The sequence below is a fragment of the Rhinopithecus roxellana genome, chromosome 17 (assembly GCF_007565055.1).
Source record: "Rhinopithecus roxellana isolate Shanxi Qingling chromosome 17, ASM756505v1, whole genome shotgun sequence".
NCBI lineage: Eukaryota > Metazoa > Chordata > Mammalia > Primates > Cercopithecidae > Rhinopithecus > Rhinopithecus roxellana.
The window spans coordinates 10,442,148-10,462,990 of NC_044565.1; the positions used below are offsets into that span (position 1 = coordinate 10,442,148).

Consider the following 20,843-nt stretch of genomic DNA (forward strand, 5'->3'; position numbering starts at 1 on the left):
CAGCCTATATTGCACCCAGCCTGGGTGACAGAGTGAGACTCCGTCTCAAAAAAAAAAAAAAAAAAAGCACCTGGCCATCTCAGAGAGACAAGAGTCAGGCTAGAGATATAAAGAATAGAAAGGAGTAGGTGGCAAATGACCATTATCTGCATTATCTACAGGTGACATGACATTGCACCTGAAACTAAAAAACTGTTAAAAATAAGATTCTGTAAGATTTTTTACATTATTAAAAATAATTACTGTTTATTGGACTCTTCCCTCATGCCAGGAACTTCAAAGTACTTTAAATAATATACTCCCTGTGGACTATTGTTTGATCTTTACCAAGCCCAGGAGGTGGGGACCATTTTAATTTCCATTTTATAGATGAGAAAACTGAGGCTTAGAGAAGTTTAGTAATTTGGCCACAGTTATATAGCAAGAAAATGGCAGGGCTGGCACTCACACCCAGTCTGTCTGACGTCCAGGGCTGTGCTTAGACCACTGCTGCCTCTTTGTAGTTGTGTGACCTTGGATAAGTCAGTTCAACTCCAGGGGCTGCAGTTCCACAATCTCTGAATATAGTGTGGTTGGTTAGACGGTCCTGGAGAGCTGGGGTTCTGATGCCCTGAGTGTGTATGGGGGCCAGGGCAGGTGGCATGTACAGGAACCAGATGTGTTTCCTGTCCAAGAGAACCTCAGAGCTGGTGTTTGGGCTTAGTAGAGCCACTTCTCCCCAGCCTCAGCTGTTTGTCATCATCATGGTCAAATGTCAGCTGGGGATTATTCAAAGAGAATAATAAGGGTTCCCCCATTTATTTTATTTGTTGTATTTACAAATAGCTAACTCTCAGGGTGACTCAGCTAACGGCTGGATACAAATGCCCGTGTTTAGCCTTTGGTTTCAGTTCCCTTCTGGAGTTAGGAGGTAACAATCAGGGACATTCTGCTCGACTCTCCTTCTGCCCTGGATCAGAGGGGCCCCGATGGGCAGGAGCAGAGAAGGGCCAGGTGAACCTGGAAGCCTGGAAGTGGCCACTGTGTCTCCAGAGCCTTTAGGTACCAAATAACATTTAAACCTTTCTCTTTCTTTTCTGTTGCCCCAACGGCAACCAGAAACTCAAACAAAAGCACACTGAGGCTGCCTTCCAACCAAAAGTTGTTCTCCTTTGGGGTTCTGCTGTGCTAATGGTGGCTTCTGTCTCCCTCTTCAGGTATGGAGAGAAGGGGAAAGCCATCCGGATCGAGAAGGTCATCTACACGGGGAAGGAGGGAAAGAGCTCCCGCGGCTGCCCCATTGCAAAGTGGGTGAGTGTCGAGCCCACTCACGAGCCACGGCTGTGCCTGGTTCCCCTTGCTGCATGTAGCTGAGTGGGCAGGGGCGGGGGCCAGGTGGGTGTGTAGGAGACAACATGTTGGCTGTCCAGGGGAGCCTTAGAGCTGGAATCTGGCTCAGGGTTAGGGTCATTTCCCCCAGCCTCAGCCGTTTGTCCTCATCTTGTTTAAATGCCAGTCCCCGGGTCTTGGGCCGGCCTTGGAACTGTGTTAGTCTTCACACTCAGCTCATCCTGTCCCTGTGGCTCAGGGCCGGAGGGGTAGGAAAGAGGAAGCTGGAGATGCTGTCATGACCCGATGGTGGACCCCACTATGAACTGTCAGACTCCTCGTCCCCTTCCATATGCCCTGGAGCTGCCAGTGCTTTTGTCTGCTGCTTGGAAGCCAGAGACAAACCTGAAGGCTGGCATGCTGAGATCCAACCTGAGGGAAGAGGCCAGGGCTCCGGGCAGCACTGTGGGCCAGTCTTGCCTCTGCCCTGCTTCTAAGCAGTTTCCTACCAGGCAGCCTAGATATCTCCACAGGGAGAACATCAGTGACTCAGACCCTAAGTCACCAAACAGAGTCCTTCTGACCTTGCCCTCCCAGTCCATGGGGAGATCTTTAAATAGCAGAGCATCTGCCTCTGCAGAACAAGTGCTGAGGAGGAGCAGCCGGGTTCTTCGGGTGCCTGCAAGCTCAGCCTCGTGCTATGCTGGGCAGTGGGTATGGGTGGAAGACGAGGGCTCAGTCCCTGTGTTCAGCCTGTTTGTGCTCTAGAGACACATGAAATAAAGTCGTGGAGACTGGGGTCATTGAGAGGCAGACTTGATGCTGTGGTTCAGAGGAGGAGGAATGCTCAGGCTAGGTTTCCTGAGGTGGGCGTGCCGGGGGCCATAAATACTGGCCCATTATTAGTCAGGCTGAGGAGAGGGAGGAAGCATTCCCAGTGAGGAGAATTGTGTGGGCAAAGGCAGAGGGGCTGGGTGGACAGACCCATGGCTGGCTGTGAGGGAGGTGGGTAAGATAACCCCTGTCAGTGTATGTCCATCTGTGCATGTTGTAGGAAATTCTGACATATGCTACAACATACATAAGACATATGTGCCTGTTTTTACCTGGTATACACTCTGTGCCTTTGTGTCTTTGTGTTTGGTGAAAGTAAAAGGCGTCTGAACTTGAACTACCAAGTTTACTATTTTTAGCAATTTTTAGTCAGCATTGCAGAATTATGTACAACCAAAGAATCTGGAATCACTTCATGTATTCATAAGTGTGAAGAAGCAGGCTGCCCCCACCATCGTGAGAGGTGGTCATTGCGGTGAGAAGTCTGATGTGGCTCATCATGGTGGGGTGTAACCTCCCCAGAGAACCCATCAGAAAAAAGACATCATCAGCCCTAGAGTGATAGCTGACACTTTCTCCTGCTAATTCATGCAGTCATTGAGGAATTCCAAAGTCTTGGACATAAAAATGAAGATCTTGGAGCATAGGTAGAGTTGGAGACTTTTCCAGCTTCAAGAAAGTTGGCCCCTTAAAGAATAGCTGGTCCTGTGGGTGGCATTAAAGAAGATGCATTTCTAGCCGGGCACGGTGGCTCAAGCCTGTAATCCCAGCACTTTGGGAGGCTGAGACAGGCGGATCACGAGATCAGGAGATCGAGACCATCCTGGCTAACACGGTGAAACCCCGTCTCTACTAAAAATACAAAAAAACTAGCCGGGCGAGGTGGCAGGTGCCTGTAGTCCCAGCTACTCGGGAGGCTGAGGCAGGAGAATGGCGTGAACCCAGGAGGCGGAGCTTGCAGTGAGCTGAGATCCGGCCACTGCACTCCAGCCCGGGCAACAGAGCAAGACTCCGTCTCAAAAAAAAAAAAAAAAAAGAAGATGCATTTCTAGACCCCGGATACAGTGGTAAAGCAATAAGCCCTGCCCAGGGCTCTTGTGGCCCCGCTGAGGGCTGGGAAGAGCATGTTTGCCTAGAGAGCAAGGCCAGTTCCTGGGGCTAGGAGAGGAAGGCAGGAGGATGGAGGGGCAGGAACTTGGTCCTCAGTATGCCATTGCTCTGGGATCTGTGGACGGATGCCCAGAGCAGGGCGCATGGGACGCAGTGAACTGGAGGTTACATTCAAGTAGGGAACAGCTCGTGGGTGTCACTGAGCCCTGGTGGGTGAGTATAGAAGGTGCTGACAGTGTTTGCAGAGGGTGGGACTTCCCATGTCTGATGAATGAAGAGAAAAGGAGAGGAAATACCATTTTTTTATGGGAGGAGCAAATGGGTGGTCAATCACAGAACTATTGTAGTGGCAAGAAAATGGCAGCGCTGAGAGCTTTTTTTTTTTTTTTTTTTCCTAGCCATCTCCTTTAGTGTGGTGGAGTTCTGGGGTTTTCTTTTGGCTACAGAGCTGCCAAATACCCTGTCTTTTGGTAAGAGGGCTTGGTTTAGAGAGTTCCACCTCCTTTGGAAGCTGGAGAGGGGTTGGGTGCTCCTTCTTCCTGCCCTGTGGGGAAAGTGACCCACAGATCCTTAGAAGGATGGATTATTCTTGGTGGCAGTGTAGTGTCAGGAGCCCAGAGCCAGTTCTGTGGCCACGGGTGAGTGCAGGCATCCAGTGCATCCTGTGCATGTCCCCACCCTGCCTGGTCCCGTGTCCAGAGCCTGGCTTTTGTTTTCCAACCAGGATTTGTGCCTATTTCAGCCTCTCCCTAGCCCCTAACCATACCTTCAGCTTAAAGCAGTGTGCCTCATATGTTCTACACTTGACTGGCCAGGATTTGGGGCCACAGTGAAGGCACATCATGGGTACCCAGCAAATGTGTGTTGATAGGATGACCTAGGAAGCAGTGGGTCAGCCCAGAGAGCCCTCTGGTCATCTGTGATTTTAAGGTGGCCTGTACAAAATGTGGAAGATTCTAGGGGTGCCCTGGTTGCACTCTGAAGGCTCAGAACAACAGAGGCATGCCAAAGGCAACGCCTGGTACAGCAAGATGGGCTCTGGGAAAGAACTCCAGAGATGCTGCCGGTACCGGTGTGTAAAGGTCACAGACGTCAGAAGGCAGGTATTTGTAGGCTCATTAGGGACACAGTGAAACAGACTTAGGAAGCCACAGATGTTAGAACCAAGCACCGTGGTGGGAGCTGTGGGAAGACAGGGTTGGGGTTCTGCTGGGGGTTGTGTTACTCTTGGTCTGGTGCTCAGGGAATTCTGCCCAGAAACTGGATGAGCTGTTGAGGAGTCTGTGGCTGAGTTGGAGCCGTCTCTGTTGCTCTACTCAGGTATGGATGTTTTTGTGCCTCTGTCAGCCTTTGACTTGGACATTTTTGTGTGTGTTACCCTGCCAAGCTCCTTCATAGGGGTGTGGGTAGGGAACTCCTCTGCGCTGTTTTCTTAGTTTTTTTAGTGGACCCACGGGCCTGTGAGGATGGGCCACAGATAGCTGTCTGCTTGTGTCCAGTGACATTGCGTGTTTGCCATTTGGGAAGCCAGAATAGCATGGCCTCAGTCACAGCCATGACTGGTTGGGTGACTTGTGTGCTCTGAATGCCTCTCCCATGAGTGTGATTGGCTGTGTTCCTCCTGGCCAGGAGCAGAAGTTGACCTTAGTGCCTCGCAAACCCCAGTCACAGAGACCACGGCCTTATCACTGTCCACAAATGTGTGTCAATGCCTGTGATGTACTCAGCCTAATCTGCAGGAATCCAGGCAATCACACAGGGAGTTCTACACAGTATCTGATTTAATACTGTGCTCAGGTGTTACTGATATCCAAAATACACATTTCAAAAGAATGATATAATTAATGCTTTAGTGGGGAAGCACCATTCTTGCTGGGCCTCAGAGCAGGAATTCATGGCCAGAGATGTGTTTTGTTCAGAGCATCCTTTCAGAGTCTGAAGGAAATTCTGGCACATGCTACAGCATGGGTAGGACATTACATTAAGTGAAATAAGCAAGTCATAAAAGGATAAATACTGTATGATTCCACTTACATGAGGTACCTAGAACAGTTAAATTCAGAGGCAGAAAGTAGGCTGGGCAAAATGGCTCACGCCTGTAATCCCAGCACTTAGGGAGACCAAGCGGGCAGATCACCTGAGGTCAGGAGTTCAAGACCAACCTGGCCAGCATGGTGAGACTCTATCTCTACTAAAAATACAAAAAATTAGCCAGGCATGGTGGTGCGCGCCTGTAGTCGCAGCTACTCTGGAGACAGTGGGGAGAATCGCTTGAGCCCAGGAGGCAGAGGTTTCAGTGAGCTGAGATGGTGCCACTGTACTCCAGCCTGGGCCACAGAGTGAGACTCAGTCTCAAAAAAAGAAAAGAAAGAAAAACAGAGGCAGAAAGTAGAACAGTGGTTTCAGGAGAGGAGAATGGAGAGTTCCTTAATGAGCAGAGTTTGTTTTGCAAGATGAAAAAATTTTAGAGATGGGTGGTTGTGATGGTTGCACAGCAATATGAATGTACTTAATGCCACTAAACTGTGTACTTTGAAATGATACAATGATAAATTGTATATTTTACCATAGTTTAAAAAAAAATGGAGCACTCACGTTTTTGGAGAGGGATTTTATGTAAAATCTGGATTTCCATTTTTTTCTTGCAAAATTGGAAGAATAAGCCTCACTGGGCTGGAATTCCCCCGCGTGGTAGTTGATGGCAATAAGGCCGGGTTTCCCCCTGTTCATGGGCAGATGCTTTTCACTTTGCCACCATCCACACCACCCACTAGTCTTGCATCCGGCCCACCTTCCTCATTTGTATTACCTACCTGGCTACCCCTTTCAGGGTCTCCCAGCACGGACCCACTCGTGACCAGGTCTATCTGCAACCCAGCATCTCCTGACCTCCAGACCCACTCAGAGGGGGGGTATCCTTAGAGACCACTCAGGTGCTCTAAGGCAGTGGTCCCCATCCTTTTTGGCACCAGGGACTGGTTTCGTGGAAGACCATTCAGGCATTAGATTCTCATAAGGAGTGCACAACCTAGGTCTCTCACATTCGCAGTTCGCAACAGGGTTCGTGCTCCTATGAGAATCTAATGCTGCTGCTGCTCTGACAGGAGGTGGAGCTCAAGTAATGCATGCTCGCCTGCTGCTCACCTCCTGCTGTGCAGCCCAGTTAGTAACAGGCCACAGACCCAGTCAGTACAGGTCCGCACCCCGGGGGTCAGAGACTCCTGCTCTAAAGTACCTCAACCTCAGGGTGCTCCCAGTTAACTCGCCAGTAAACCACACCCATGCCCACACAGTCTCCTGAGCCACAAGGTGTGGAAGTCACTCAGGGTGTTTCCTTGTCCCTCAGCCTCAGGAATCCATTCTTTCTCCTGTTTCCTTACCCCCTGCCATAGTTAGGACTTTATTCATTTTGCTTGCATTATGTCAGTGGTGTTCCAGCTGGTCTCCCCATCTTGCCCTTCTCCCGATTTTCTGCCCCGCCCCCTTTCTAAAGCATGAAACTCTTTTTTTTTTTTTTTTTTTTTTTTGAGACGGAGTCTTGCTCTGTCACCCAGGCTGGAGTGCAGTGGCCGGATCTCAGCTCACTGCAAGCTCCGCCTCCCGGGTTCCTGCCATTCTCCTGCCTCAGCCTCCCGAGTAGCTGGGACTACAGGCGCCACCACCTCGCCCGGCTAGTTTTTTGTATTTTTTAGTAGAGACGGGGTTTCACCGTGTTAGCCAGGATGGTCTCGATCTCCTGACCTCATGATCCGCCCGTCTCGGCCTCCCAAAGTGCTGGGATTACAGGCTTGAGCCACCGCGCCCGGCCAGCATGAAACTCTTTATGTAAGACCCCTGCTCACCATCCTGCTTGGAGCCCCTACCTCAAGGCCTTGCCCCTGAGCCTGACACTCGGAGCCCTTCCCAGTCTACCCTCATCCTTCCCCTGCCCACAGGCCCCCGCATCTTCTCTGGCCACAGAATTATCTGGCATTCTCTAGCAATTTTCAGCCACCTGCTTTCCCAGCTCCCAGGCCTCTTGGCCCTGACATCTTTTTATAAACCAGGACAGTGTTTGGGAGTGAATGAGAACCCAGACCTCAGACCTGGATCCTGAGCAGCAGAGCAGTAGATGCCCAGGGCTCTCGCTTAAAAAATAAAAAAGGTAGCTTTATTGAGATATAATGCTCATACCATACAGTTCACACATTTGAAGCATACAATTCAATGGTTTTTGGTGTAGTACATTTTTAAATTGTGGTAACAGTGTATAAACAGGCTGGGTGCAGTGGCTTATGTCTGTAATCCTGGCACTTTGGAAGGCTGAGGCAGGAGGATCACATGAGCCCCAGCAGTTCAAGACCAGCCTGGGCAACATAGTGAGACCCCCTGTCTCTTAAAAATTTTTACAAAGTTAGCTGGGCATGGTGGCATGTGTCTGTATCCTAGGTACTCAACAAGGCTGAAGTGGGAGGATCGCTTAAGCCCAGGAGGTCGAAGCTGCAGTGAGCTATGATCATGCCACTGCACTCCAGCCTGGGCAACATAGTAAGACCCTGACTCTTTAAAAAAAAAAAAAAAGTGTGTGTGTAGAAATAAAATCTAACATGTTAACCATTTTTCAGTGTACAGGTTGGTGGCATTAAGTACATTCACGTTGTTGTACAAGCATCAGCATAGTCTATTTCCAGAACTTTTTCAACATCCCATACTGAAACTCTGCACCCGGTAACAATGGTTCCCCATTCTCCCTTCTCCCAGGCCCTGGTAAACTCTAATCTACTTTCTATCTCTCTGAGTGGAACTGTTCTGGGTGCCTCATGTCAGTGGAATCATACACTATGTGTCCTTTTGTGTCTGGCTTATTTCATTTAGCATGTTTTTGGGGTTCATCCATGTTGTAACATGGATCAGAATTTTGTTTCTCTTTAAGGCTGAGTAATACTTGGTTGTCTGTCTATACCATGTCGTACTTACCTGTTCATCAACCGATGGACGCTGAGGGTGCTTCCACCTTTTGACTGTTGTGAATAGTGCTGCAGTGAACGTGGGTATTCAGGGATCTGCCTGAGTCCTGCTCTCGGTCCCTTGAGTGTATTCCTAGGCATGGAATTGCTGGATCATATGGTGATCCTATGTTTAGCTTTTGGAGGCATTGCCAGACTGTTTTCTACAGTGCCAAGCCCCTTGCATGTTAACTAAAAACACACAGGTATGCAGCATTTTCTCTGCAAATGTTTTAGGATAACATAAAAATCTGACTGTATTTTGGCTTACAGTTTTTATCTGTGTATTTTTACTCCTAAGCCTATGTAAGTCATCAGCACCTTAGATTTTGTGGTAATTATCTTTTACATCACTCTAAATAAATAACTTTTATGTTTTTGTTCCCTAACAAAACATTCGTTCCCTAGTAATGTTCCCTGTTTGTTCCCTAATAATGGTCTCTTAGCTTGTGAGATTGCTGTCATCAGGGCATGATGTCCCTAGAACCCTGCCCTTAAGACCTGCGCCCTGGGTCTGTGTGACAGAGGGAGGGGTGGCACCATGCAGAGGCGCACGGGTACCTGGCTCCTGCCCCTCACAACCTGCGTCCCTGCAGGTGATCCGCAGGCACACGCTGGAGGAGAAGCTGCTCTGCCTGGTGCGGCACCGGGCAGGCCACCACTGCCAGAACGCTGTGATCGTCATCCTCATCCTGGCCTGGGAGGGCATTCCCCGTAGCCTCGGAGACACCCTCTACCAGGAGCTCACTGACACCCTCCGGAAGTATGGGAACCCCACCAGCCGGAGATGCGGCCTCAACGATGAGTACGTAGCAGGGGGTTGCAGGGCCAGGGCCCACCTATAGGGTCCTGGGCAGCAAATACAGGAGACTGCGGGCAACCCGGGGGAAGGCTCCTAGGGGCCCTCTCTGCGGCACTGTTTGTCTTGCACAGTTAGGACTGTGGTTGAGGAAGGCATATCCACAGATCTTGCTTGAGCTGGGTTCTAGCCCTGGCTCTGGAGGGTCTGCTAATTTGACTTCACTGTTAAACCCCAGGTCGATATACTGGCACTAATGATGTTAGCGAGTGTGAAGTACATGTGCCCCACAAATAGAAGGTATCGAAGATATTTACAAAACCTGCCCTTGGCCAGGGGTGGTGACCCATGCCTATAATCCCAGCACTTTGGGAGGCCGAGGTGGGTGGATCACAAGGTCAGGAGTTTGAGACCAGCCTGGCCAGTATGGTGAATCCCCATCTCTACTAAAAATTAAAAAATTAGTCGGGCGTGGTGGCACACGCCTGTAGTCCCAGCTACTCAGGAGGCTGAGACAGAAGAATCGCTTGAACTCGGGGGACAGAGGTTGCAGCGAGCCAAGATTGCACCACTGCCCTCCAGCCTGGGCAAGAGTGAGACTCTTGTCTCAAAAAACAAAAACAAAAACAAAAAAACCCTGCCCTTATTAGAGTTTTTCCCATTTTTAAGAATGAAGATATATTTATTTACAATAAGATTCATCCTCTTAGGTATATAGTTTTGACAAATGTTTACAGCCACATAGCTACCACTACCACAATCAAGATATACAACAGGGCTGGGCATGGTGGCTCATGCCTGTAGTCCCAGCACTTTGGGAGGCCAAGGCAAGTAGATCGCCTGAGGCCAGGAATTCGAGACCAACCTGGCCATCGTGGCGAAACCCCGTCTTTACTAAAAATACAAAAATTAGCCAGGCATGGTGACACATACCTGTAATCCCAGCTACTCAGGGGGCTGAGGCATGAGAATCACTTTCACCCAGGAGGCGGAGGTTGCAGTGAGCCAAGATCGTGCCATTGCACTCCAGCCTGAGCAACAGAACAGGATTCTGTCTCAAAAAAAAAAAAAAAAGATATAGAACAGTTCCATCTTCCCAAGTGCCCTGTGCCCGTTATAAGCAAGTGCTGCCCTAGCCTGGGCAGCCACCAGGCTTGTTTCCTGCTCCTGCAGGTTTGCCTGTGTGAGAATGCCACGTAAATGGGGTCATACAGGGCGTAGCTTCCTGAGTCTGGCTTCTTCCATTGAACATAGTGTTTTCAGTGTTCATCTGTGTTGACGTGTGTGTCAGTAGCTCGTTCCTCTTTATCACTGAGTCGTCATCCACTGTGTGGATCTATCACAGTGTGCTTATCCATTCCCCAATTCAGGGCACTTGAGTTGTTTCCAGATTGTATTAAGCATTAATTTTCATCTCAGTGTACTTTGTTGAAAGGCCTGTTAGCATCTGGACTATAGGAAATAGGCACGTTCAAACCCTGGGGCTCACATCATCTCCCTGCTCATGTGGTCTGTGTTGGAGCTGGTTAAGATATTAGAGTTAAGGGAAAGTATAAACCTTAATAGGTTTTTCCCAGATTCTTCCCCCTTACTTCAGTAAATCCATGTGCTGCTCCCAGCACCAGACTCAGTGTTAAACCTACAGGCTCTCAGTGGTGGGGGCAGAAGAGGCTGCTTAGATCTGGCTTTCTACTCAAGGAAACTTGAGAAAGGGGTTGGGGACAGGGAAGGATGGGTCTCAGTCACTGGGAGGCTGGTGGGTGCCAGGGCTCAGCAGGGCCAACTCTTGAGGGAGGAGGAATACTCCAGAACGAAGCGATAATTGCATCTGTATCTCTGACCTGTGCTGTGTGTTGCAGCCGGACCTGCGCTTGCCAAGGCAAAGACCCCAACACCTGTGGTGCCTCCTTCTCCTTTGGTTGTTCCTGGAGCATGTACTTCAACGGCTGCAAATATGCTCGGAGCAAGACACCTCGCAAGTTCCGCCTCGCAGGGGACAATCCCAAAGAGGTGAGCAGAGCTGGGCGGGTACCCTGCCTCCCACCCTTTCTCATCTGGTGCCCTTCATAGTCCAACGGGAGGTAGGACTGGCACGCCATGACTCAGATGCGCAGGAAGTAGAACTTGTTTTCGTTTTTTTTAAAAGCTCTCCTTATCTTGCTATGAAATAAGGGGTGTGTGGAGGGCACCAAGTGTGAAGAATTAGACTTAGCAGTTATGGGTGCCCCCAGGCTCTTCCAATTTAAACCATCTCTTTTAGGTAAATATTCCAGATATCGAAGATACATATTCAAATTCCTTGTCAGAATTTGGCCCTCTCAGAAGTCATTTCTCCCCCCCATCTTCCCAGGACACCTTTCTGGGTGTGAGGTTTAGCGGGAAAGGTCATCTCCGGCATGTGGGTCACCCTCTGGGTCTTTGCTGTACTTCCCGAGGCATCTCCCACCCTGCCTGGCTGCCAGACAGACGTCTCTGGGCAGTTGTCCGGGCCCTTGCAGTCTCCATGCTGGGGGCCTGGCCTGGTCCCTGGGCTGTGGACTAGTGTCCGCACAGTACGACCGCTAGGCACAGCACCTCCTCTCTGCAAGCTCTTTACCCAGACCTCTGCCCTGCAGGGCCTCCCCCATCCCCAAGACAACAGGGGAAGGCACCTTCAGGCTGTGGGAGCCAGAGCATCTACTCAGGCCACCTCCCCACTGTTGTTTGTCCTCTGATGCCTGCATGGCAAAGGCCCTCCCGAGCGATGGTCTCCACTCAGCTCCAAATGCAAGGCAGGCACAAGCCTGTCCAGGCTGTCTGCCATTTCACCTCCCTCCTGCCTGGGCTCCTGAGCGGGTAGAGTGCTGGCTTCCTTTGCTAGAATACAGACAAATATCCAAATATCTGGACTCAAGTCGCAACCTTCCAAATCTCTCCAAGCTCCTAGTACCAGAAGGACTGCCCACTTCCCATGGCGCAGGGTCACCCTCTGTACACCAAAGCCCATGTCACCTTCTGTGCTCTGGCTGCCAAGCTTGGGTCCTCATAAGAAAAAAGAAACATTTTCAAATTCAGGATTCTTTATTTACCCCAGACCTGGCTTTTAGACTTCAAAATAGTCTGATAGACCTTCAGATAGTCTAATTTGTTATTAGATTTTTATTTATGATAAGATTCACCCTCCCCCACAAGCAGCAGATGTGGTTGCTTCAATGAATGGAGCCCTGGGGCCACCAGGAACTACCAGGAATGGAAAGACATTGGCTTAATTTCTCTCAAATTCTTTCCCTATTCTACCAACCGCCACTTCCCGTGCTCTTACAATGTGCTAAGCCCCTCACAGGTTTCTCAGATGAATTCATGATCCCCCCCCACCCCAGTGATCTAGGCACTGTTACCCCTTACTTTACAGATGAGGCAGATAGCTTCCTCAAGGCCATGTGGCTAGTTCATGGTGAAGGCAGGATTGAAACCCAGGCCTGTGTGTCCCTAGAGCTCACTAGCCTCACCACCTGCTGTGCTGGTGGCAGCATCTGGACAGCAGGCAGGGAGGTAGCCCAGCCTCAGTGGCCCAGGCTGGCCTGATCAAGAGTGGCTGGCAGCCCTGGCCACCCCACTGGATGTACAGCTGAGCTGTGGGTCTCCACCTTCCATTTCTCATTCTGTGTGCTTGGTTCTTTTTCTCTTTCCTCTTTTCCTGCTTGCTTCTTCATAAACCCTTTGTGCCTGTGCTCATGGTGTCCTAGGAGCCCTTCAAGCCCTGCTTGTTTTCGGAGGGCCAGACAGAGGCTGTGGATACCTGGAACTCTCTGCCACATGTCACCAGGGGCTGCGGCTTCACGTAGAGCAGTGCTGTCCCGCAGTACTTTCTGTGATGGTGGAAACATTCTCTGCTGTCCATACAGGAGCCACGTGTAGCTGCTGAGTATTTAAAATGGGACTAGTATAACTGAGGGACTGAATTTCTTTAATTTTTATTAGAATTCAGGCCGGGCATGGTGGCTCACACCTGTAATCCTAGCACAGCACTTTCGGAGGCCAAGGCGGGTAGATCACCTGAGGTCAGGAGTTTGAGACCAGCCTGGCCAATGTGGCAAAACCCTGTCTCTACTAAAAATATAAAAGAAATTAGCTGGTCTTGTTGTGGGCACCTGTAATCCCAGCTACTCGGGAGGCTAAGGCAGGAGAATTGCTTGAACCCAGGAGATGGAGGTTGCAGTGAGCCAAGATCGTGCCACTGCACTCCAGCCTGGGTGACACAGTAAGGTTCTGTCTCAAAGAAAAAAAAATTAGAATTCATCTGCATTTCCGTAGCTACATGTGGTTTGTGAATAACACTATATAGTACGAGTCTAGCAGCTGGAGCTTTGAAGTCTGTATCCCTGGCTCCTCACGGGCTCTGGGCTGGGCTGGCCTGCACTGGCTATGGACTTTCTAGCATGGATCCTGCCTGCCTCTCTTCCTGTCTGTAGCCTGGGAGGAAGGATCCACAGTTGTTGCTCTTGGCTTTTTCATTCCCACTATGCTTCACCTCTGACTTAGGGTATTCAGCACTCAAAAGCAAGAAACTGTTTGATGTGTTCTGGGCTGAACTGGGCGGGATCCTGAAGGAGCAGTAGTTTAGCCGTCAGGATGACTAGACCTTCAGGCCGTGGCTTCCACAGCTTTTCCTGGGAGCCTCAGTATCCCCAGCTGTGAAGTGGTCACAGCACCACACCTTCCTGAAGGAAAGACCGGAAAGACACCGGATGACACCTCCCTCCCAGCCTCGCCCACGATGCTTCAGGAATGCCAGTCCACTTCCAGGGTGCAGGGTCTGCCAGGCGGGGCTGCCCTGGATGTGTGACTGCTCCTCTCTCTGCAGGAAGAAGTGCTCCGGAAGAGTTTCCAGGACCTGGCCACCGAAGTCGCTCCCCTGTACAAGCGACTGGCCCCTCAGGCCTATCAGAACCAGGTAATGGGCCCTGGGCCTTTTGTTGCCCACATGTCACCGTCCACGTCTCTGCTCAGGCTCTGAAGTTGGGAAGTAGGAGAGTGGGCTCTTTTGCTCTCTTATGGGAAGAGCCCAGTCCAGAAGTAAAGCAATATGATGTAGTTCTTTGATAAAAACCCCTTTTTTATACCAGGCTACCTGCATCCCACACTGTCCCTCTTCTGGTCTTTCCCCTTCCCCTGGTAACCCATCCACCTCCTCTGGTCTGGTATCCACTGGTGAGGCCCGAGTTTCTTTCCCCTGTCACCCCTGTATCTCCTAGACAAGGCAAGGGGACTTGGGATAACAAAGAAGGAAGTAATTCCTACAGGAGCCTGAAAGTAACTTTTTTATAGCTGGGGCCTCTCAGCCAGAAAATCTCCCTCCTGCAGTCAAAGGGCAAGGTGACTATCATCCTTAACATCCCTTCTTCCAAGACCCGGCCTCCCCAGGTACAGAATTAGGGCCACTCACCTCAGGTCATGTGAGCACCTCTCCTTGGCCATCTACACAGGTGACCAACGAGGAAATAGCGATTGACTGCCGTCTGGGGCTGAAGGAAGGACGGCCCTTCGCAGGAGTCACGGCCTGCATGGACTTCTGTGCCCACGCCCACAAGGACCAGCATAACCTCTACAATGGGTGTACCGTGGTAAGGAAACCTGTGCCCTGTCATAGCGCCACCTGTGGGGCAACTGTGGGAGGGAGCCCACCATGGTCTCTTCAGAAAGGTGGGCTGAGGGTAGGGAGGGACCTGGAGACAGGACCCTTAGAACTCTGGAAGGTTCCCTGCAAGATGGCCTGCCCTCGCCCACCTCCCAGAGAAAACCATCACCAGAAAACCCTTGAACAGACAAGGCTAGCTTTGTGTCTGTGTCTTAGGGGGATGCTGCAGGATGTAGCCCCTCAAGCACCTGGAGTGCCCAGTTATCTAAAGCGTGGGCCCCGGTCTCTGCGGACACTTGGATTTAAATGCAAACAAACCCTCGATTCATTCTTTGTACAAATGTGTATTGAGTACCAGCTGTGCCCAGGCACTGCCCTACATGCTGCGGGATGAAACGGACAAAGTTCTTGCCCAAGTATGTGTGGGAATGTGATGTAGAATGAAGGCCAAGAGGGAAAAATGAAGTAGGGTGAGGGATAAAGCAACAGGAGATGCTATCTTAGATGAGAGGCTGCTCTGAGGAGGGGACATTTGAGTTGAGATGTCAACGGCGCAAGAGAGCGAGGGAGCCACTTCCTGGGGATAGAATGCTCGAGGCAGAGAGATCAGCATGCGTGCAGGCTCCGAGCGGGCAGCAGACTGGGTGTATGTTCAGGGAACAATGGGAAGGGAGTAACTTACTGAAAGGGGCGGGGAGAGTGGGATTGGAGAGGCCAGCAGGGACCAGCTCACAGGGAACCTTGAGGGCCAGGGCAGGGTTGCGGGGTTGTGATGGAAGCTGTTGAGGGCTTCTCAGCTGGGCAGCAGTAAGATTGCATTGTAAAGTTAGATACACTCCTGCTTGCAGTTAGAGAATGAGGTGTGTGATGGTAGGGGCAGAATGAGGTGAACAGGAGGAAATAAGAGGAAGGAGGCAAAGGAGGAGGCTGGGGCCGCCATCCAGGTGGGAGGGGACACAGCTTGGGCAGGAGTCGGGGGAGGTGCTAATGGGACAGATTTTGGATGATGTGGAAGGGACTGCCAAGAGGATTTGCAGATGGGCTGGATTGTTACGTGAGCAGGACTTGAGGAGCACTCCAAGGCTTTTTGCTTGAGCATCTGGGTGAGTGTTGGTAACATGGACCGAGATGTAGAGTAACAGGGGAAGACTGAATTTAGGAGTAAGAAAACAAGAGTCCTGTTTCAAGATGCCTGCTAGATGTGCAGGTGGAGATGTGGAGTAGGCAGGGGGCAAGGAGGGTCTGGAGAGCACATGGTTTATAGTTAGAGCTGTGAGGCTGACGCCATCACCAGGGGAGTGAGTGCAGATGGAGAAGAGAGGAGGTTTGGACTTGGGTAGGGGCTTCCTTGAAGGGATGATGCTGGCTGTCTGCTCTGCCTTTTAGTCAGGTTCTGGGCAGACAGGGCTTCCAGGGGCTGAGGATGAGGCAAAGGCACCAGCACATTCCCCTGGAAAGAGGGCTCCCAGATTCCGGGTGTAGCTCATTCCCCCTGGGGATGGATGGACCCACCTTGGGATTTCATTTCTCCACTTGCTTTCTATCCCTGCATCCAAGACTGAGAAGCAAGAAGGGACAGCTCCTGCTGGCATGCTGTTGTGAGGATTTCTAGGTGAAATACACACAGAAAGGGCATGCCCGCAGTGTTAGAGAGGCGAAGGAGCTGGGGGGCCCTGGAAAGTGGGTGAGAGCAAGAGCACCATGAGGTGATCTGGATCCCAGAGCTTCTAGAGTTTGGGGTGGAGAAAAGGAGTATTTTCTTCCAAAATGAAAAGTATTGTTTTTTCCTAAACAATTCTTTTTTTAATTTAAATAATGTTTAAAAGGTTGCCTGAAATCTCAGAGATAACCAGTTAGCAGTTTGATGACCATCCATTCAGACACCCTAATGTGTATGTGTGCATGTATGACTTTATGAAATTTTACCCAAACTGGGTCACATTATATATACATGCTGTTCTGTGACCTGCTTTTCTTAAGCTTTCTGTGTCAACGGACTTCATTTTCTGAGGCTGTATGTATGGCTCTGCCATCATTTATTTAACCAGTCACCTATCAATGGACAGTAAGTGCTTTCAGACATTTCCCTTCCGTAAACCACAGGGAGAGGCCATTCTTCTCACATATTTGCGCAGTGGCACAGTAGCCTCCTGGAGATTGCACTGATGTTTACTTTTACAGGCTTGGGGCACTCATTCTCCTGCTTACCTGGCAACACTGGATTTTGTCAGTCTCTTTCATCCTTGCCTGCTGCCTGAGTGGGAAACATACGATCTTATTTTAATTTGTGTTTATTTTATTACTAGAGAGGTTGAACATTCTTTTCCTATTTCTTCTCACACATTTGAATTTCATCTTTGTGACTATCCTATTTGTGTACTTTACTTATTTTTTTAATCAGGCTACCCTTACTTTTTGATATTTTTAAATTCTCTCTTGTAGGAAATACAGCTTCTGCCACATCTCATCCTTTGGATTTTTCCTTTGGTCTGTTGTTTATAGCATTAGTCTGACAAACTGGTAGGAAGCAGGTCTGGCCAATCCAACCCAGAAAGTACACAGGAGGCTGGTCAGAGCAGAGGAAGTCGAAGACCCACACTAGTCTGGGAAGAAACAAGCTGGGTAGGGCATGACACCAAACTCACTTAGAATGCCTCTAAGTTAAAGGGTTAATAAAGTTAGTGACATAAAAATATAAGGTTTCTGTTCAGTGTAATAAAATACCATAATAACAATTGCAAGGCCAATACAAACTGGATACCTTGAGTTATCCTTGAGTTAAGATAAGCAGGTCAGGCCGGGTCCAGTGGCTCACACCTGTAATCCCAGCACTTTGGGAGGCCGAGGTGGGTGGATCACCTGAGGTCAGGAGTTTGTGACCAGCCTGGTCAACATAGTGAAACCCCATCTCTACTAAAAATACAAAAAAATTAGCTGGGCATGGTGGCAGGCTCCTGTAATCCCAGCTACTCGGGGGGCTGAGACAGGAGAATCACTTGAACCCGGGAGGCAGATGTTGCAGTGAGCCGAAATCGCACCATTGCACTCCAGCCTGTGCAACAAGAGCAAAACTCTGTCTCAAAAACAAAAAAGAAAGAAAGAAAGAAAAGCAGGTCAGACTGGGCACGGTGGCTCACACCTGTAATGCCAGCACTTTGGGAGGCTGAGGTGGGAGGCTCACTTGAGGCCAGGAGTTTGAGACCAGCCTGAGGAATATGGCAAAACCTCTTCTCTTCAAAAAATACCAAAAATTTGCTGGGCATGGTTCTGCATGCCTGTAGTCCCAGCTGCTGGGGAGGCTGAGATGGGAGGATCACTTGAGCCCAGGAGGTTGAGACTGCAGTGAGCCGTGATCAAACCACTGCACTGCAGCCTGGGCAATAGAGTAAGACCTTATCTTAAAAAGAAAAAAGAAGAAAAAAAAGCAGATCACAGAATAGCATGTATATGAATGTGATCCCGTTTGTAGTTTTATATAGCCATACATGCACACATACACACATACATACATTCAGATGTCTGGGTGGTCATCTAAACACTAACAGTGGCTAATAATTCACAGAGCTCCAACTGCTACAATATTTGCAACAAGTGATTAAAAAATGATAACCTTAATATACAAAGATGACTTCATGATTTAAAAAATGACTAGTCATATATAGTAGTGGGCAAAAGTCATAAACTCACAAAAGAAGGAAGACAGTGAGAGAATTGTGTTAAAATGGGCCAAGGATTTATTTTAATCAGATAAGACATGCAAACCTGGATAATTTTCAGGAAAGAAGTTTATATTCAGATCCTAGAAACAGGAGGCAGGTCATGCTCCGGGGCCACTCGGGGGAGCACCGGGCCAGTCAGGAGACAGAAGAGGAAGGGTGGGAGCATGGCCCAGAGTCTTTAGTGGGATTTTGCAGGAAAGAATGGGTGATGCAAGGTAGCTACACTAGGGAAGTTTAGGATTGGACAGTTTGAATACTTTGCAGGCTCTGAGCTATAGGGTGGTTCCTCATGGCCCTCTCTCTGTAAGGCCGGGGAAATACTGGCTTGGTGTGTAAGTTTGATAAAGGAGATGGCTGGGGGTGTGAGCTCTGGATTTGCTGGTTCATATATCAAAGGCACACTTGCAGGCAGCCATTTGCTATCTCTGGGAGTTAAGTAGCCCTGGGAGGGGCAGCCTCTCTGGGATCAAGACCTCAAACGCCAGAGCATCAAGAATATAGAAAATAAGAAAATACAGTCAACACAAGAGTAGAGAGTAAACTTGAATAAAAAGGCAAATCTTGTGAGAAATGTACACCAACAATGAGATCGATTTTAACAGTGAGCAAAAAGTTTTTAAAGAAATTAGTGGAAAAAATATAGGAAAGTTGAAACACATTCTGCTGGTATGAGTGAAAAACCGAATCATTTTTGAGGGTAGTCTGGCAATATGTGGCAGTTCTACTTAACATTCATTCTAAGCAATTAAGAATCTTACAAAATTTAGCTAAAAGGGTATTTCAAAAGGTGTTGTTTATGGTATAAAAAATCAGAAACAAGTTGAAATATCTGATAATGAGATTAACACATTGATACAGTAGAATAATATCATACAACTCTTTAGTCATATTGGGGGAGAATATCTAATGCATAGGAACATGTTTATGCTATGTTAAGAAAAAATGAAGCTATTATATGACCATAGGCATAGTATCCCCTTTAATTACCAAAAAGTAATTGTGTACTTGTGTATGTCCACAATTAGATGACCGTGGTATTTAAAGTGATTACTTCTAGGTGGTGGGATGGGAGATTTTATTTCCTTTTTGCTTGCCTAAATTTTCTACAATCAGCACATAGAGTTTATAATAAACGGGAAACTTTTTTTTTTTTTTTTGAAACGGAGTTTTGCTCTTGTTGCCCAGGTTGGAGTGTAGTGGCGTGATCTCGGCTCACTGCAGCCTCCACCTCCCGGGTTCAAGCAATTCTCCTTTCTCAGCCTCCCGAGTAGCTGGGATTACAGGCGCCCACCACCACGCCCAGCTAATTTTTGTATTTTTGGTAGAGACAGGGTTTCACCATATTGGTCAGGCTGGTTCGAACTCCTGACCTCAGGTGATCCGCCCGCCTTGGCCTCCCAAAAGGAAATGTATTTTAAAAGCAAAAGGAGACTGAGTATTTAGAACAAGGAAGATAATGGTGGATGGTCTGAGCTTCACTGGGCAACGTGGTGCCGTGGCGTCAGTGCTATGCCAGAGGGCAGAGCAAGCCTCCAGGTCCTGGCCAGGCCCCTTGTCAGGTATCTCATCTCCTCTCAGTCTTCTTAGGATCATAGGAGATAATGTGCATTGAAAGTTGATGTGAGTGTACTGTAAATGCTGCTAGTACTGTTGCCCCGTGAACCAAGATCAGTGTGCTTTCCAGAAACTCTCGCAAGTAGTAGTGGCTGGTATTGGGATTGTGTGGGGAAAGACGAGGTCACGTGTTTTGGGTGCTCAGACCCCTCTCTCCCAGCACTTGGTCCCCCAACCCCATGTCCTCTCTCCCCTACTGCTTGGGGCAGGTCTGCACCCTGACCAAGGAAGACAATCGCTGCGTGGGCAAGATTCCCGAGGATGAGCAGTTGCACGTTCTCCCCCTGTACAAGATGGCCAGCACGGATGAGTTTGGTAGCGAGGAGAACCAGAATGCAAAGGTTGGCAGCGGAGCCATCCAGGTGCTCACCGCCTTCCCCCGCGAGGTCCGACGCCTGCCCGAGCCTGCCAAGTCCTGCCGCCAGCGGCAGCTGGAAGCCAGAAAGGCAGCGGCCGAGAAGAAGAAGATTCAGAAGGAGAAGCTGAGCACTCCGGAGAAGATCAAGCAGGAGGCCCTGGAGCTGGCGGGCATTACGTCGGACCCAGGTGTGTGGGGGGAGGGTGCCCGCTGGGAGTCGCATTGGTGCTGTCCTCATGGGGGCCCTCGCTCTTCCACGCACCCTCCTGTATCACACTGGAACTGGGGCCTCTGCTTATTTGTCAGTCAGAAAGGTACCTGCAGCAGCCACAGGACAGCCAGCCTGATAGGAGGCCGTGGGGACACAAGTACAGCAGGACTTGTTATCTGCATGGAACTGAGCTTGGTAGAGGGGGAGCACTGGGTTTCTCCTCTAGTTTGCATCCCTCGGAGAATCAGAGGCTCCCCTCTGTGCTCTAGTTTGCTCCCCTCTGAGATA

The 20,843-nt window shown here is 49.5% G+C and overlaps 1 protein-coding gene across 1 annotated transcript in view; it reads left to right on the forward strand.

Annotated features, from left to right (window-relative positions):
• Positions 1–20,843, forward strand: part of TET3 (tet methylcytosine dioxygenase 3) — a 122,934-nt gene that overhangs the window by 93,848 nt on the left and 8,243 nt on the right. The window contains 6 exon segments of the mRNA XM_030921153.1: positions 1,197–1,290; positions 8,834–9,042; positions 10,896–11,046; positions 13,880–13,969; positions 14,502–14,639; positions 20,196–20,532. Coding sequence (XP_030777013.1) covers positions 1,197–1,290; positions 8,834–9,042; positions 10,896–11,046; positions 13,880–13,969; positions 14,502–14,639; positions 20,196–20,532 — 1,019 coding nt within the window.